At 42.8% G+C, this 17927-nt stretch overlaps 1 protein-coding gene across 1 annotated transcript; it reads left to right on the forward strand.

Moving 5' to 3' along the window:
* Positions 1-68: 68 nt before the first annotated feature.
* MED21 (mediator complex subunit 21) lies at positions 69-8295 on the forward strand. Its single transcript, XM_042890466.1, has 4 exons — positions 69-148; positions 410-524; positions 2591-2691; positions 7478-8295. The coding sequence occupies exons 1-4, from the start codon at positions 107-109 to the stop codon at positions 7652-7654; spliced, it is 435 nt and encodes a 144-aa protein (XP_042746400.1). The 5' UTR covers positions 69-106; the 3' UTR covers positions 7655-8295.
* The last annotated feature ends 9632 nt before the right edge of the window (positions 8296-17927 follow it).

Here is a 17927-nt window from a genome sequence, read left to right on the forward strand (position 1 = left end):
CGTCCCACCCACCGGAAGGAGGTGCATGCCATGCCCCACCCACCGGAAGGAGACGCACGCCCCCCCCGCCTACCGGAAGGAGGCCCCCGCCCCGCCCGGCTTAGCAATGGCGGACCGGCTCACGCAGCTGCAGGATGCGGTGAACTCGGTAAGGCGGTCGCTGCCTTTTTTTCTCGGCAACTGTTCTTCTTCCCACCAGGGAGGGATCTTGGTCTGGGCTGGTTCTTTTCTTGCCCGCTCGCTGTGGGCTGCGAGTCGCTTCCCCCCCCCGACGATCCCAGCCAAGGGACCCTTGCCGCTGCTCCTAGCTAGCTGTGGGGTCTGCGCGTAGTTCTCGTGGGCGGGGGGACAAAATAAAGTGGAAATGGCTTTAGAGATTTGATAAACGAAGTCTCGTTGCACCCTGCAGCTCGCTGACCAGTTCTGTAACGCCATCGGTGTGCTGCAGCAGTGTGGCCCCCCAGCTTCCTTCAGCAACATTCAGACAGCAATCAACAAAGACCAGCCGGCGAATCCCACGGAAGGTAAGTCGCTCGGGTTCCCTCGTGGCACACTGTCATTCAAATATTGTGTGTTATTTCGTGCTGAGCAAGCAGTTCTGCCAGTAACTGTCAGTGAAGTCACAAATTGATGTCGGGCTTGCTTATGAGATTGTGACCTTGGCAACATCATTTTGAGTTGCATCTAAGCATTGAAATGTACTTCTTGTGATGTTTATTTGCACAGATACAGTAGCCCTTCAGATATAAATTTGTGTAAGAGGACTGCTGTGGGAGGCTGTTAGTGAGCTTTCCTCTACTTTTTTAATTTTTGAATGCAAGCAAGCGTTTGTTTTATGGAATCATGCATTAATTTAAAGCTCTCTGTCTTACCGGTTTTTAAGTATGTTTCTCTGCATACATTGATTGCTTATGTAATTAATTAAGGAATCTTCTGTCATTCCTAAAACTCTGAATGTAACGAGTTCACTAAAATCATACAACCAAGTTTGTAATGTTAATGGGACATTGCAAAGCAACCAGTTGAATATCTTTGGGTATTTAAATTATTAACAAGAAAGCCTTAAAACTCAGTCTGGAGGGCACTGATTTACACATCAGAGTGAAGTGAGTGACACAGAAAAGGCTTTAAATGGGTATATTGGGATATTTGTTGTTCTTCGGAGTTGTTTTTTTATTTATTAGTTTCAGGACAAGTCTGTCTTTGAGAGTGTCACTCTCGTCTAGACATTTTTCTCATTACACAATATTTTTTTCATTTGGCAATCAAGAGAATGAAGCATGTAAGATCTTTGCCTTGTGTAAGATCTTAAGTTATAAGTCTAAGAGGGCTATTTCAATATTTTAGCAGTAGAAACAAAATTGATTCAAATTGAATGATACAATTCCACATAGAAAATTTTTCTTTCTGGCTTTAGAGCCAGATTGCTAAAAATTGATGCAGTTCTTTCAGTCATCTAGTAGCTAAACTAAGATTTACAAATCTTCACTGCTGTTCCATGTCTCGGTGACAACTTAACTTTTCCTGTGGGTGAATAGTTGTCCTTCTTTAAAACAAACCAGCCTTACATTCTTTCATTCACTAATGGCCTATTACGTAATTTAAATGATCTGTCTATTTGAGTTACAGTCTTTACCTTGTTTCTGGTGTTATTTGTCCAGTGGCAGGTCTTAAGACAAGGACCGTAAGTTTAAATGAGTTCCTAACTATGAGGGCTGCTCCAAAAGTAGTGCTTTTCTATTATATTGATCTACTACACCAGATGTTGGTGGAATAGAGGCTAAACCTTCCCACCAATGTTCCATTACGTTTTGTTGTTGTATGAAGGGTGGGAACAGAGGGGCAGTCTGGCAAAACGGTGTCTGATGTGGAAGTGCATATGAAGCAGAGATTTGTTGTTGAATCCTTCCATGTGGAAGAAAAAAATGACACCCATTGACATTCATTGGCACTTACTGAATGTTTTTGGAGGCCAAACAGTAGATGTTATCACGGTGAGGTGGTGGGTGGTGTGTTTCAGCAGTGGTGACAGCGATGTGAAAAACAAACCCCATTCTGGATGGCCACACAGATTTTACAGGATGGCCTGCAGGCTTTTCACTAGCGAAAATGCAAAGCTGATGATGGTGACTGTATTGAAAAACAGTGTTTTGTAGCTGAGAATATACTCTATTAAAAAGTGTAAATGTGCTCTTTGTAACTGTTGTAGTTGCCAAGGAAATAAATAGGAAGCATTACTTTCAGAACAACCAACTTACTTCCAATACTTACTATAGTGACTAGGATACTGAATACTCTTAGTAATTTCTTAACAGGCTAACCATGATGGAGTTCTAGCTGTTTACTCATTTATATAAAGGCTAGCCCTTTGCATAACGAGTTATCCTGTTTAATCTGCAATTGGAATCAACCATCATCTTCTAATAGGGTCCCTTTCTTGTCAGTTGTAATACTGTTGTTTCCTTCATATAGGAGAAACTGTAACATATACATACTTGAGGTCTTCAGAATTTTCCATGCCATGAATGCAGAGTTGTGCTTATTTCTAGCAATGCATCGAGTAAGCTGACTTTTTTTAATTCTTTCAAAGAATATGCCCAACTGTTTGCAGCATTGATTGCACGAACTGCAAAAGATATTGATGTTCTAATAGATTCCCTGCCCAGTGAAGAATCAACAGCAGCTTTGCAGGTAAGAGTGCTCTTAAAATACCAGAGTGTATTTTAGGTAGACAAACTTCCTTTTTCTTTTTTCTTTTTCTTTTCTTTTTTTTTTTTTTTTAATACTCTCAGCCATCTAATCATAAAAATGGTTATAATATAAGCCTGATTTTTTTTCATGCAAGTACATGGGCTTATTGGGAAAACTGCAAGTTGCATCTGTTCCTGAGATTATACACAGCATAATTTAAACTTGTTGGGGTTTTTTTGCTAGAATGTTTTAAGAAAACGCAATAAGTAACAACAGCAACACAAAAATTTATTATAACATCAGTTCTAGGATATATTACATTTGCCTATGATTTTTAAGCTATTCTAATACCGATACAGCAGTCCTATGCATTGTAGCTTTTTGTTATCTAATTTTTTTTCTCTTTGCTAATCTTTCCTATTCTCTTGCTCATTAGAGCTGTGTTTCATTTTGTAGCTGCAGAGCCAATGCTTTATTGAAGCCTTTAGTTCTGAAATGTTACCATTTATTTAAAGCTTTGCAGTATATCCTAATTTCTCCATCTCTGTCACAGAATAGTTCCTTGACTTTTCAGTAATAGAATGTTTTCCTTTGGACCAGCCAGACAATCTTTGTGTTTTTATCTCTTGCTCCTTTTTTTAGACCAGAGATGCTCTAGGGAGTGCTCGAGATCAGAAAGGGGCTACTGGCTGAGGCAGTTATTAGCAGATCACAGAATCACAGAATTGTAGGGGTTGGAAGGGACCTCCTGAGATCATCGAGTCCAACCCCCCTGCCAAAGCAGGTTCCCTACAGCAGGTCACACAGGTAGGCATCCAGGCAGGTCTTGAACGTCTCCAGAGAAGGAGACTCCACCACCTCCCTGGGCAGCCTGTTCCAGTGCTCCGTCACCCTCACTGTAAAGAAGTTCTTGCGCATGTTTGTGCGGAACTTCCTATGCTCCAGAAGTAGCCACTGTCTACTGGAAAGGTAGCATGGCAAGCTGTAGGCAATCCAGGAGGCTCCTGGAATGAATGCTTTGAGGGTAACTTCTTGAGCCTAGTAATAGACACGGGAGATGCAATACCGGACCAATGCATTCACCAATGCAAGTGAACTGATTGGTTACAACAGGATTGGAGGCTGCCTGGGCTGTAGTGATCAGGCAGTGCTGAAGTTCCCACTCCTGAGGGATATTGGACAAAGAATAAAGTCAGGATGCTAAATTTTAGGAAAACTAGCTTTCAGCTGTTCAGGGAATCTGCCAACAAAGCCCCTAGGAAGCTGTCCTAAAGGACCAGGAAGCGGTGCAGCACTGGCAGACCTTTAAGAGCTGTCTGTGTCCCCAGGTGCTGCAAGTCTGAAAGGGGAGGCAAGAGACCAGCATGGCTTGACCAGGACCTGCCAGACAAACTAGAGAGCAAGAAAAATACACAAGCAAGGGAAGCAGGGACAGGTACCCTGGGAGAAGTATGGCTTGCTACTGGACTATGTAGGGATGGAGTCAGGAAGACCAAGGCCCAATTAGAACTGGGCTTAGCAAGGAATGTAAAGAAGAACAAGAAAGGCTCCTACAGGTACATCAATCAGAAAAGGAACATCCAAGAAGGTGTTCCCCCAGATGGTGAGCAGTACAGGCAGGCTGGTAACAATGGACTAAGAGAAAGCTGAGATAATCAACAACTTTTTTGCCTCAGTCTTCACTGGCAGCTGCTCTTCACACACCCCTTGTGCACATGAGTCAGACAGTAGGGACTGGGGGAGCAGTGCCCCTCCTGCTATAAGAGAAGGTCACGTTTGTGACCACGTGAGGAACCTGAACATCTCTAAGCCTATAAATCCTGATGGGATGCATCTCGGAGTCCTGAGGGAATTGTCTGATATAGTCACCGAGCCACTCTTGATGGTATTTGAAAAGTCATGACAATCAGATGTAATCCCTGGGAAAAATGCAACAGCAGACCCACTTTTAAGAAGGGGATGACTCAGGAATTACCAACCTGTCAGCCTCACTGTGTTCTGAGGAAAATCATGAAGCAGATCCTCCTGGAAGCTAAGGCACGTGGAAGAGACTGAGGTGATATGAGATAACCTGGCTTCACCAAGGGCAGATCCTGTCTGTCCCAACCTAGTGGCTTTTTATGATGATGTAACTGTGTCAGTGGACAAACGAAGAGCCATTGATGTCATCTGTCTGGACTTCAGTAAAGCCTTTGACACAATCCCCCGTAACTCCCCAAATTGGAAGGATATGGATATGATGGGAGGACTGTTCACTGGATAAGGAAATAGTTGCAAGATAATATCCAGAGAGCAGTGGTCAATGGTTCAGTGTCCAGATGGAGATCAGTGACAAGTAGTGTCCATCAGGATCTAGTTTAATATCTAATAATTTTTTATTTAAAAAAAAATAGATATTTAATATCTAGTGCTATTTAATATCTTCATCAATGGCGTCAGCAGTGAGATTGAGTGCACCCTCAGGAAGTTTGCACATGACACCAAACTGTATGGTGTGATTGACACACCTGAGGGACAGGTTGCTATTGAGAAAGCTATTAGACACACTCAAACTGTGGGCCCAGGTGAACATCATGAGGTTCAACAAATCCAAGTAGAAGGTCTTACGCCAAGGTCCCAGCAACCCCTACTGTCAGTAAAGGCTGGGTACAGAGGGACAGAGCACTGCTCTGCCAAAAGAACATGGGCATACTGGTGGGTGGCAAGCTGGACATGAGCCAGCAGTGTGCCCTCGCAGCCCAGAAAGCCAATCATATCCTGGGCTGCATCAAAAGAAGCATGGCCAGCAGGGCAAGGGAGGTGATCCTGCTCCTCTACTCTGTGCTGGTGAGACCTCACCTGCAGTACTGCGTCCAGATGTGGAGTCCTCAGTACAAGAGAGACATGGACCTGTTGGAACTCATCCAGAGAAGGGCCACAAAAATAATGCAAGGGATGGAATGCCTCTCCTGTGAGGACAGGCTGAGAGAGTTGGGACTAGCTGGGACTCTTCAGCCTGAAGAAGAAAAGACTCTGAGGAGACCACGAGTGATCTTACATTATCTAAAGGGGGGCTCTGGGAAAGAAGGGGACAGACTCTTCAGTAGGGTCTGTTATGATAGGAAAAGGGGAAATGTTTTCAAACCAAAAGAGGGAAGATTTAGATTGGATGTAAGGAAGAAATTTTTTATGCTAAGTGTGATGTGGCACTGGAACAGGTTGCCCAGAGAGGTGGTAGATGCCCCGTCCCTGGAGACGTTCAAGGTCAGGCTGGATAGGGATCTGAGCAACTTAATCTAGCTGTGGATGTCCCCGTTCATTGCTGAGGAGTTGGACTAGATGACCTTCAAGGGTCCCTTGCTACTCAAACAATTCTGATTCCCTGCCTTACGGGATCTGAACTGCTGCAAACAGCTTCTGAACCCTTTTGCAACACTCAGATATCTGTTTCTCACTTCCAAAAAAATACTTCTGACCCCCCCCCAATTCCAAAAATGTTGCTGGCTTATTGTTCTGTTCTTTGTAAAGATTTTGTCTAGTATGCAGGATCTTCCTCATGGACTCTAGCTTCTGCATTTACATCAAGTATTTTCTTTTTAGAATGCAACGAGGATGCAAATAACTCTGCTTCTTTGAGAAACCTAGAGTTGCTTTAAGATCTCCTGAAGTCAAAGGAGAGTCAAAGAATCAAACAGTCTCCTGCTGTAACCAAGTAGTATGCTTGTTTCATGACTGAGCTGCATTTGATTGTAGTGACAGCTGATGCAAGGAAGCCAGAGTAGAGAGCCCAGCAGGGACATGCTTTCCTCAGAACTGATATTCTAACATTTTCTTGTTTGTTAATGCAGAATTGGGTTTCAAAAGAGTTTCTGATCTTTTTGGTTTTGAGATAAGTTAGCATGGATTCTCCCTCTTACTGATTCTAGTTTGGGATTTTGTTGTTGTTGCTGTGTAAATTAGAGTACTATTAAAGATAAATATTCTTTAAAAATACTGTTTCAGTAGTTACTGAAATACTCTAAAGGAGGCATGTCTAGCCTGCAGGCCACTTGTGTCCTGACACAGGTTGTATTGTGGCCACCCCCTGCCCTGCACCGTTGTGCCATCAGCTCTTCCTTGCCAAGCAGTCCAGCCCAGCTTTGAGTGCACAACCATCACTCAGCAACAACCCAACATTGGTGCACCATCAGACTTCTCTGGGCTGAAACCAGGACATGTTTGTAGAACTTAGCTTAGTTTGAGCATGACTTCTTAAGAACTGTTTACCCAGGTCTTAAGAACTTGGGTAGTAGTTTTAAAAAGTATGTGGATTTGTTTTATTTTCTCTCATTTGTAATTGAGTTGGAATATGTTTCAGTAATTTTAAGTTTGGTAAACGTTTTATTTCACCAACTTTGTCTAAAGGAAAAACATTTTGGTTGAGAAATAAATAATGGAAAACAAATATGGCTTAATAATATTTTTGTGTGAAATATACTATCTAATGGGAAGGGCTGAATAAACCATCCTTACATCTTATAGGGACCTTTCAGTAACTGTGGGAATGTTAACTTCTCAGGAGACCTGCTAAAAGTTCAAAATGTGAAAAAGCTAATATCTCTACATAGTGGAGCTTTTCTTTATTCCACGTGGATATGCACTGTGCTTTAGACTGTAATGAGTTGCTCAGATATCACAAGTATGGGATTCCGGGCTAAGGAGAATCTTTGCTTTCTATGGTAATCATTAGATCACCTCCTCCTGTGAGTAACAGTCAAGTTTGGGTTATATCTGAAGATCCTTACTTTTCTCCCATTTTATTTTAAAGGCTGCCAGTCTGTACCGGTTAGAAGAAGAGAATCACGAAGCAGCTGCCCGTCTGGAAGAGGTGGTTTATCGTGGAGATATGCTGCTGGAAAAGATACAGAGCGCCCTGGCTGATATTGCCCAGTCGCAACTGAAGACCAGAAGTGGCACACACAGCCAGCCCCTTCCGGACTCGTAGCACCAGGGGGCAGCACACCGTTGCAAAACTGAACTGTGGCAAGTGATCTGGTGTAAAACCCAGCCCTGTGCCTACCGGGAGCTGCAGCGGCCAGCCCTGCTCTCCTGGGGCTTCCAGGTGCCCTGATTATCGGTAACAGTAGCTTTTATCAATGCTCAAATTACAGAAACACATTGTAGAACCAGTGGTTTTTGTTCTCAAATTATACATCTTAATGTATAATTCTTTGGCTTAAAATATTAATTTCTTAGGTTTTTTTTTTTTTTTCCATATATATGTCTGACTTCAGTCTTATCCTTTTTTATATGAGCCTTCATGTCTAAAGGAAACAAAAGAACCTTAAGAATATGTAATTTACTAACCTGCCTTCAATCTTGTATGTTCCTGGTGTACTTTTTTTATTGTTTTTTAAACTCAAACACGGACACACTGTTTAATTTGCCAGAGTTCCATGGAGACAATGATGTGAATGCAGTGGTGGCCATCTGTTCTAATTAACGGAAATGGTAATTAAGCATTTGTATTACTACTTAGCTTATCTTTTACAGAGCAAGTAAAGGGGTAAGTAAACTTAGAAGTTTGCAGAGTAAGTGTTCTTGCTATTGGCATCTCACTTAAAAATAAATAAATCTTCAAATATGTGGTGTTGGCATTTTTTTTATTGTTTGTAATTCAGGAGTTGGTCTTTGACTCCCTTGTGACCACAGACAGACATTTACCTGCTTCTGCTGATGTTCTGCCTTTTCACAGCAACTGGTGAGTGCCTATAAAGCACTCACCTTAAAGGTAATGAGGAGAGCAGTGAGAAAACTGAAAATGTCTGATGTAATATTGCTTTGCAGTGCAAGCAGTTAACTGCCACATGAATGAATGATCTTCAGCAGCAAAAAGCCTGTGATCTTTAACGTTCTTTAAGAGGTTTTTCTTCTCATTTTCACTCACTAAATAAATTTGTGCCCCTCATCTTAGGACTCTGGAAATACCAACACCTTTTCTTCCATTTGAGAGAAAATAAATAAACCAAAGAACCAGATAATTTGAGCTCTAGTACTTGAACTTGGGGGTTGAACCATTAGTCACTTTCTGTATTTTTGAATCCACTGTCTCATATTATTGTAGGCTGGTTTTTGATTATACTTAATGTCTGCTCGTTTGCTGATCAAGACACTGATGTGTACTGCACATACGTCAGCTGAAGTTACATGCATTGCTAATGTGTTGAAATGGCTAAGAGTAGTTCCAGTACATCTTTAGCAATGGATCTGCAGGGAATTAGATACTTCTGCTTAGTAAACTACACTAATGAAACTGAGTATAACAGGATGGTACACGTAGCAGCCTCCAGTTTTGAGGATTAAAAAAATACAAAGCTGTTCCAACCTGTAGCACTTAGGCTTGTATTTAATAGTTAGTCAAATTTGTATATCTGTAGTCCTAAATCTAATCTGCTCTTGTGAGGCTTTTGTACCACCCAGATTCCTCCAAAGGCGGAACAAGTGGGGAGGTGAGCAGGCTGTGGCACAACTACAGTTCTAAAGAAGGATATTTATTAAAAATAACTGGGCTGTGGCAACTTACTAAGCCATGTGAATGTGTCTACGGTCAGGGGAGGCCTGAGGCAGCAAATTTTTGTTTGAAGCTAGGCCTATTTTTTTTCTTTTTTTTTTTTTTTTTTAACAACTGCATTCAGTGCATGTGGAGCTGTTTATTGTTTTGTTGTTGTTTTTTAACTCGTGAACTTAGAAAACTGCAAGTGAAGCTTGTAAAGTGAGCTTGAAGCGTATGTATTTTTATTGGCACTGAGAGACCTTAATCTGAGATTTCTACATTGCTGGGAATGGGATTAGGTTTTCATGGCAGAATCCATTGTACATCTTATTATCAAACTTTTTCACTTTGAAACATCCACTCTGGGAGACTCTGTGTATTTCTTCAGTAACAATGCAGTTATTTTTATTTCATATCTTTCTGGGTTTTGTACTTGGAAACTGTTGTATTACTGCAGTTTAATATTGCTTAACTGTGGAAGTTTTTCCCTTATTTGAATACACTAGCCTACTTTTTTTTAAAGCGTGTGTTCATATCTAAGTTAATCACATTTAAAAGTAAACTTTAACAGAAGTACAAGCTCTCAGTATGTGTGTGCAGCTTCTCAGTGCTGTGCTTGTGTGTAGTGTAGCAAATGTTGCCAATTTAATAGAGATGCAGCTTGTAATACAGTAAAAACAATGAACAATGTAAGGCAGAGTCAAAATCATTCTTCTTTTCCTTGAGAAGTAAAGTAATGATGGGGTGCGTAGGTAAGTAGTATAAGATGTGTGACCCCATTAGTTCTCCTATGTTGTGTTGCTGGACTAGCTATCATAAATCTTTACCTGTGGTTTTGCAGTCCACAGCTAAGGCTGTGAGATTGTACATGTTTTGTTCTGGCAGAAGGAGGAGGAAGACTCAATTTGCTGCAGCTGTCTAGTGGGCAAAGCATTAGATCTGGGGCTTGTAGGTGTGGATTTCTTTCCCTTCTGTCATAGTTGTGTTTGTTCCCTGCTCCTGGGGAGTAAATATCTGTTTTTAAGAAACCCACAATGTCTATGATCTACGTAGGAGGCTGCCTTGAAATTGCTTGCTATGCTCATGCACGAATGGTAGGGTGTGCAGGATATTGTGTCTGTACCTTTTAACACCCTGAATTTCAAGGAGGAAAAAGAAGGGGGGAAGCCACAGATCTTTGGAAAAGGCAATGTCTCAACCCTAAGAAGCCATGACTGCCCCCTGTTTCACTACTGAGGAGGCAGCAGCAGGAGAAGGAAGAGCCCTGAATAGCATCTGCTAACAAATAGATCAGGTTACATGCAAGTGAGCTGTAAAGGAAAACTTGGGTTGAGATGGGAATTAAATGGAGGTAATGCATCATGGGAAGAAAACAAAAGTATTGAGCAAGATATTAAATGGTTGCAATGGACAAGAAGTACTGCCCAGAGAACAAATTGTGCTTTGAAGAAAGATAGCACAGAGCATAATGGAAAATTCCATTGAAAAACAATTTCAGCCACTTCAAATGAGCAGGAGCATTTCATGGTGAGAATCCATACAGCCCACTGGCAAAGACACTGGAATCAATTTAGTAAATACAAGCAGATGATCAAAGCCTAGTATCCTTTACTATAAACAACCTTGCTTGGAGAAGAGGAATACCTCACAGCAGCTGTTCTCATTTTCATTTACAAGCATATGGAGGAATTCAGCCACATCTTTTTAAAGGTACTGGAAGAAATGCGTTAATAATATTTTAATTTAATGTCTCTGAAAACAATCCTGAAGTTACTGCAGATGATATTGGCACTCTGGGAGTTTCTGGGTGTTTGGGATTGGGAGCGGGATTGTATTCTGACCACCCTGACGAATTAATACCACGAGATTTTGGGAGTCTGCAACAAAAGAGGCCAGGAACTGCCTGGCTGGCAGCTCTGATCCAAAGGGCCTGGTGGTCTTGGCAGGCAGCAAGTGGAGCATGAGCCAGCAGCTGGCCCTGGCAGTAAGCAAGTCCTTTGGCATCCTGGGCTGTGTTAGTTGAGAACACTGCTGGTAGATCAAGGGAAGTGATTGCTTCCCTCTGCTCAGCACTGCTTGGACTGCATCTGGAACACTGTGGGTCGGGGGCCCCCAACATGAAAAAGATGGTAATAAATTACAGCAAGTTCATTAGAAGGCCTCTGTAAGAGTGTGGCTGGAGCACCATTCCCATGAGGAGAGGCTGAAGGAGCTGGTCCTGCTCAGCTGGGAAAGGGATGGCACAGAGGGACCTAGCAACAGCCTACCAACACCTGTGGGTAGCTCATGGAGAAGACAGGGCCAAGCTCTTCTGGCAGGAGAATGATAAACAGAGTGCAGAAACTGCAGTAACAGATGAGAAGTTCAGACCAGTTGCAGACAAAAGCTTTTCCATCATTGGGACAATCTGGTTTTAGAGCATGGTGCCCAAAGAAGCTTCTGGAAGTTCTTGGAGCTTTTCAAACCTGACTGGGTAAAGGTCTGAGCATCTTGATGTGGCCTTACAATGACCAATCTTTGAGCAGGAGGTTGGGCTAGAGGCTTCCTGAGGTCTTGTGTGACCTAATGGTCCCATGGGCGCCAAGTACGTTCATGGTTTCAGAAAGAACCAAGAAACTGACAAGGAGTGTTCTTTCCTTTTCCTGTCTCTAAAAAGGCAGAACTGGAGGGCACGAAACTTGGGAGTATTTGGTATCAGCCTCATTCGTATTGATGAGACTTTGCGTGCTGGAAAGCCACTGAGTGGGTCTGAGGCGTGGTGTGAAATTCCATGCCGTGGTGACCCAAGTTTCCAACGGGTGCCCTTGGAGAGCGTGATATGCAAATTCCACATCCTACACTTAAAGATAATTGATCTGTCAGATGATGCTGACTCATTATTAGACAGAGACAGACTTCTCTGAAGAAAGAAATTGTATTCATGTTTTAGATAGCTTGTTATATAGACTTACATAAGAAATAATGAAAGCCTTATTTTCAGGCACTAACCTGAGACTAGAGCAAGGTTTTTTCTAGACTTTTCTTTCAAATCTATGGAAGGAAATTTAAATGGATTTTATTGACAAAGGAATAAATTGTTTTTTGATAAACAGGACCTTCTTCATACCTAGGCTCTTAGGACTAAGTTCCAGCATCAGAGGGCACGGAAAACAAAGTGTGCCAGTGAGCTGGTTTTTCACACTCCAAATATGTCAGCCACTCTGTTCTATGTGCTTGCAATGAGTGCAATCTGCAGTGGCAATGATATTCAGGAGTAATTTTTTTTTTCTTTTTTACTGTTTTAACACAGTGTAACATGTTTTGTAGGAATAATTGTTATGTACTGTTTGCTTACACTTACCCTGAGTTTTTATGTTCATTTTTGTTTCCAGGAAGGGTTTGTAGGAAACCTTGTCCACGGTAGGCTAAACAGAGTTCTTTGTATTCTTGTTGCTGCTCAACCTTTATGGCCAAGCAGCTAAGGGAATCCAGCCCTGCTGTAACCGCAAAAATACTGTCTATTTTATAATTGCTTAGGCTCTCTCACTGTGTTCCTCCTGAATTGTTTATAGCTAACGTTCATGTGGCATAGCACAGTAGTATAAACAGACCTTCTCCCCAAATCTTTTAATTTGATATTCGATCACCATAAATATTACCAGACTCGTGCAGAAGGCTGCTGGACTTAGCTTCTTTAGCTCTACGCACTTCTCTGGAGGCCTAAGTGAATTAGTCCTGAGACACAGAAATTTGTAGCTGAATAGGAACTGTACAATTTGACTGCAAAACTTCCTTTCTCCACCCTGCCCACTTAAAAAGAGAAGCACCTTCTTTCAGGAAACGATGTACTTCACTCTATGGCTGTGTGGGAGAGCAATTGACTACACATCAACTTTCCACAAGTGCTAGAGGAAAATTACAATTGATCCAAGTGAAAGAAGCCATATGCATATAAAGAACACCCTCAAAGCTGAGAGCTCAAAGGAAGAGCTCTTGCTCTTGCACAACTGTGCACAAGCTGTCAAAGCGCGCCTTTCTGAAAGAAAAATAACAGAGCTCCCTCTCTTTCCTTCCTCTTCAGAAGGTATCAGAAAAAGGGTGCGTTCTGCTTCCAATTCTGCCATTTCATTCTGAATGTTCATATCAACGAACACTCAACACAATAGGTGTTATTTTTGGTAGCCGAACAGCTTGCAGATCTGCACTTACACAAACCACTCTGCACGCAACAGGGAGCGCCGTCTGTATTTGGTGATCTTGGGGCTGGAAGGGAAGCTTCGGCAAATGAGGTTTTTATGCAGCCCATTTCTGTTGGTGCTGTTTCAGAAACTGCAGTGAGTTAATGCCAGGAGGGTACACTCTGATACAGTGATGCAATGAGGGGACAATAATTCATCCAGTTCCCTATGTGAGAATCACTCAGCCATTTCCAAAGAGCATTTGATGGAGGGGCAGAGATTTGTTTCAGTTGGACTATACATGTGTAATGCCAAGGAATCTTTCTAACTATCCTAGATTTCTCAGAAAGTCTCTCTGGACATTTACTATGTGGTTTACAAAGAGAAAGACATGGCACAAAATGATGCTGCCATCAAACATGCTTCCTCAAGTGATGAAAGCATCTCAGACAGGCTTTGGTTTTTGAGTGGTTCTGTACGCAGCCAAGAGTTGGACTCAACATGCCTTGTGGGTCCCTTCCAATTCAGGAAATTCTGTGATTCTATGATTCCATCAAGCACTGCAGTGAGCAAGAAGAGCCATTTTAGTCTGCTCCAGGGGCAGCAAGTGGGCACGTAAGTTACAGAACCATAGAATCATTTGAGTTGGAAGGGACATTTAAAGACCATCTAGTCCAACTCCCCTGCAGTGAACAGAGACATCTGCAGCTCCATCAGATTGCTCGGAGCCTTGTCTATCCTGACCTTGAATGTCTCCAGGAATGGGGCATCCACCACTTCTCTAGGTAACCAATCCAAATCTCCTCTTCTTTTGTTTGAAAACATTTCCCCTTTTCCTGTCATAGCAGATCCTGCTAAAGAGTCTGTCCCCTTTTGTTTTATATCCCCTCTTCAAATACTGAAAGGTCATTATTAGATCACCTTAGAGCCTTCTCTTCTCCAGGTTGAACAGCCCCAGCTTTCTCAGCCCATCCTTGTAGGGGAGGTGTTCCATCCTTGTGTCATTTTGGTGGCCCTCCTCTTGATGCACTATAACAAGTCCATCATGTCTCTCATTGTCCACATCTGGACGATGTCCAGCTGGCAGCACACTTCCTGGTGAGGTGCCTGCCTCTCTCAGGGGCTCCCACTACAGCATCACAGTCAAGGTTGGGGCTGCACATCCCATTAATCTAATGCAGGTGGAAGTTGAGTTACACCTAAATTGGATTCCGAAAGGAATCTCCCACAGGCTGTGCAGTGTAGTTGTCCTTCCCCAAAAGCCACTGAGCTCGAAAGTAAAATCATACAACTAGTTAAAATTAGCATGGTTTTATTTGTATTTTGAGAGCCAGCTATGGAAAGGTGTCTACGGATGGTGTCTATGGGTGACGTGTTCCAGCTTGCTTCAGGCATCCAGCAGCCCAAACCACTGCTTAAGAAGTTCTTGCTGGCAAACTGGAGCTGGAGTTCCTGGGCACTGCCGAAATGCTGAGATTTTCAGAGAGTCAGGCAGACAGATGGACAGCCACGATGTCCCTGCACTGCAGGCAAGTGGGACTGTCCCTGCTGGAGGCCTATCAACAGCAGGAATCCTCCCCCTGCTTCCAACAAGCTGTGGAGTGCTTGGATGGCATGAAATCTCTAACAAGACAGAATGAGAGGCTCTGACTGGTGTTGTTGTGCGCTCAAGCACACAAAGTGTAATTCTGCTTAGAGCATTCGTATTACACATCTGCAAATTGTGTTTAACTGCTTCCCCCTCTCGCAGCAGCAGGTGGATGGGTGTGCTGCCACACTCCCTGGCCTGGTTCCTCCCACCTGGCCCTTCTCTGGGCTGTGAAAAATTACGTCCCGTGTATTCCAGGCAGCCAAAAGACATATTTCTGAGCCTGACACAGGGTGCGAGGGAGAAATTTTCTCAGAAGTTGTATCTTTATGATCTGTAGGTGCCGGTGTTCCTTTACTGTGTCACTTGTTATTTATGGCTAGGTCATATGTAATTGTCTGTTGTGCAACGCTGGATACCAACCCCATCGGAAGTCCAGGCTTTGTTGGGCTTTAGAATAGATCATAAATCATTAGGCTGAATTGTGAAAAATGCCAATTATTGCAGGGGCATTGTATCAGGAAGAATCCTATGGAGCAGCACCAGAAATGAGTCTGGCTGGTTAGGGTAATTAAGTGAAATGTTTACCACAATAAGAAGGATTATACTTATACCCTGTACACTCTTTATGCTTGATTGCTGCCAGAATGAAGATGCAATAACAAAACTTCTCTTTTTTCTAAGAACAAATAATGAAGTTAAGCTGTAAACAGACTGTAGTCCTTGCTTTGTAAGGGGAACTTGCGGTTGCTTTCTGTTGATAACATCTCTCACTGAGGTGTGGTAACTGAGCTTCAGCAGTTAACTGTACATTTTCCAGACTTATCTTTCTGTAGCAGCAAATCACATTGAGATTTGTGGCTTTCAGAAGAGCAGTGGTTAATCTGGCTTATTCGTGAGCACAACCAAGGCTGGGTGGGGTTCACAAGGCTGCAGCTCACTTTGAAAGCACTCCAGGTGCTGCAGGCTGTGCCTGAACCATAGGGCCTGGGTTTGACTGTTGGTGACATATGAGTTCAGGAAGGCATCAGCCCCTGCCTTAGCATTAGGTCTGTTGTGACAAGACAAGGGGAAATAGTTTCAAATAAAAAAAGAGGAGTTTTGGACTGGATAAAAGAACTTTTTTACAAAAGGTGATGAGGCACTGAGGCAGGTTGCCCACCGATGTGATGGATCCCCATCCTTGGAAGCATTCAAGGTCAGGCTGGATGGGGCTCTGAGCAACCTGATCTAGCTGCTGGTGTCCCTGTTCACTGCAGGGGAGTTGGATTAGATGATCTTTAAAAGTCCCCTCCAACTCAAATTATTCTACGGTTCTATGACTCTACTTGTATTCTAAACTATAGCTAAAGCCCGAAGTCTTTGGTGCTATTTCTGCTGTGGAGACACAGTATTCCACAGAGGTCAAGAGAAGATTTCCAGATCATTCCTGGAAATGGAATTGCAAGCTGGTTTGGGGTACTTTCAAGGAGACACTGCACTGCAGAACTGCTAATTATCTCTTCTCTTGTGATTCATAATGATGATGCACGCAGGGACTCCTATAACCAGGCACAGCAGAGCCAGCTGTTGCCCTTGCAGAAATGCACTGTCCTGGCATTTTAAGCCATCAGAAACATGCACTGAGGAAAGGAGTGTGACAAGCTCGGTTGTAAAGAGGCTCCCTCCTCAATGCAACCACGTTGGCCTGTTCCCTGTCGTTAGATTTTGGAATAAATTCACAACCTTTAGGTTGGTGTCTTGAGAGCACATCTCCTGGTCAATCCTTTGGCCCAGAAGATTTTGGTACACTACAGAGGGTGTGATAGAGACTGCATTTAAAATGCTTGCATTCATCTTTGCTGACAATTTATAGGGAATAGCCTAACCACTCTCTGTAAGACATTCGTGTGGTCCCATCACAGGTTTTTTTGTTTGTTTGTTTGTTTTGTTTTTTTTCCCCCCCAAAATGTTCTACCTCCATGGAAACACTCAAATTGTCACTAATCTGGAAAGACAGATTGAGACCACACAGATGTGATTTGTGTTCCAGGATAAATCCATAAATATGCTTGAGGGAGAGGAAGGGCACAGGTACAAATCCTTTCACAAAATGGATAGAAAGTGCTCCAGCAGGATGAGGGATGCAATGTTTTACTGCTCCAGAGAAACCTCTAACCCTAAAACCTACTTTCAAATACCCCAGATCAGTCAAAATGGATCTCCTTGTGTCCCATATAGAAAAAATTCTGAGCTTTGGGACAGGCAGGACCTCTGGAGGTGCAAGGAAAGGATTACTGTGTGAGAAGGAAAGGCCAGCAAAGGAGTATTGCAGCAACATAAGATAATGGGGATCTAGCAGTCCCTTCAGTTGAATAACTCATTCAGCTCATCTGTGGGTCCCGACTCTACCATTTCTTTGGCTGTACTTTCACCTGCTTTTTCTCTGAAAAGAGGTTTCCATAGAAGCAATTGTCCTGTCAACTTCATCTCATGATTCTCTGGCAAATCAGGCTGTATATTAGGAAAAATTTATTCTCTGCAAGTGCAGTGATGTATTGGCACAGGCTGCCCAGGGGAGTTGTGGAGTCACCATCCCTGGGGGTTTTCAAGAAATATGTGAACGTGGCACTGAGGGATGTGGTTAGTGGGCATGATGGGAATGGGTTGATGGTTGGAAGAGATGATCTTAGAGGTCTTTTCAACCTTTGTGATTCTATGATTCTGTGACTATGAAATCCAAAGGAATGTAATTAAATACTAAAGAACTGGGTGAGCAGTAATGGAGTAAGTATCCAGCGCCCTATACAGATCTTGGGGTGAGGTTGGTTTGACTGTTTAACAGGTGCACATGGTTTACCTGATGAAAAGGTGTAGTTTGGTATTATCTTCATTTGGTAATCTGTAAGCCAATTTTGTTTGTGAGGTATCTAATGGAAAGACAGCTCTGAAAACAATTATCCCCCAGAGGGAAGAGCATGAGCTTTGTTCTGGCACAATC

This window comes from Lagopus leucura, unplaced genomic scaffold, assembly GCF_019238085.1.
Source record: "Lagopus leucura isolate 7727_CA_CO unplaced genomic scaffold, USGS_WTPT01 Super-Scaffold_100159, whole genome shotgun sequence".
NCBI lineage: Eukaryota > Metazoa > Chordata > Aves > Galliformes > Phasianidae > Lagopus > Lagopus leucura.

Bases quoted from the DNA above. Each gene is read 5' to 3' on its own strand.
- MED21 (XM_042890466.1), top strand. From the start codon at position 107: ATGGCGGACCGGCTCACGCAGCTGCAGGATGCGGTGAACTCG. The intron at 149-409 runs GTAAGGCGGTCG...TGCACCCTGCAG, and splicing joins TGCAGGATGCGGTGAACTCG to CTCGCTGACCAGTTCTGTAA. The intron at 525-2,590 runs GTAAGTCGCTCG...ATTCTTTCAAAG, and splicing joins GCCGGCGAATCCCACGGAAG to AATATGCCCAACTGTTTGCA.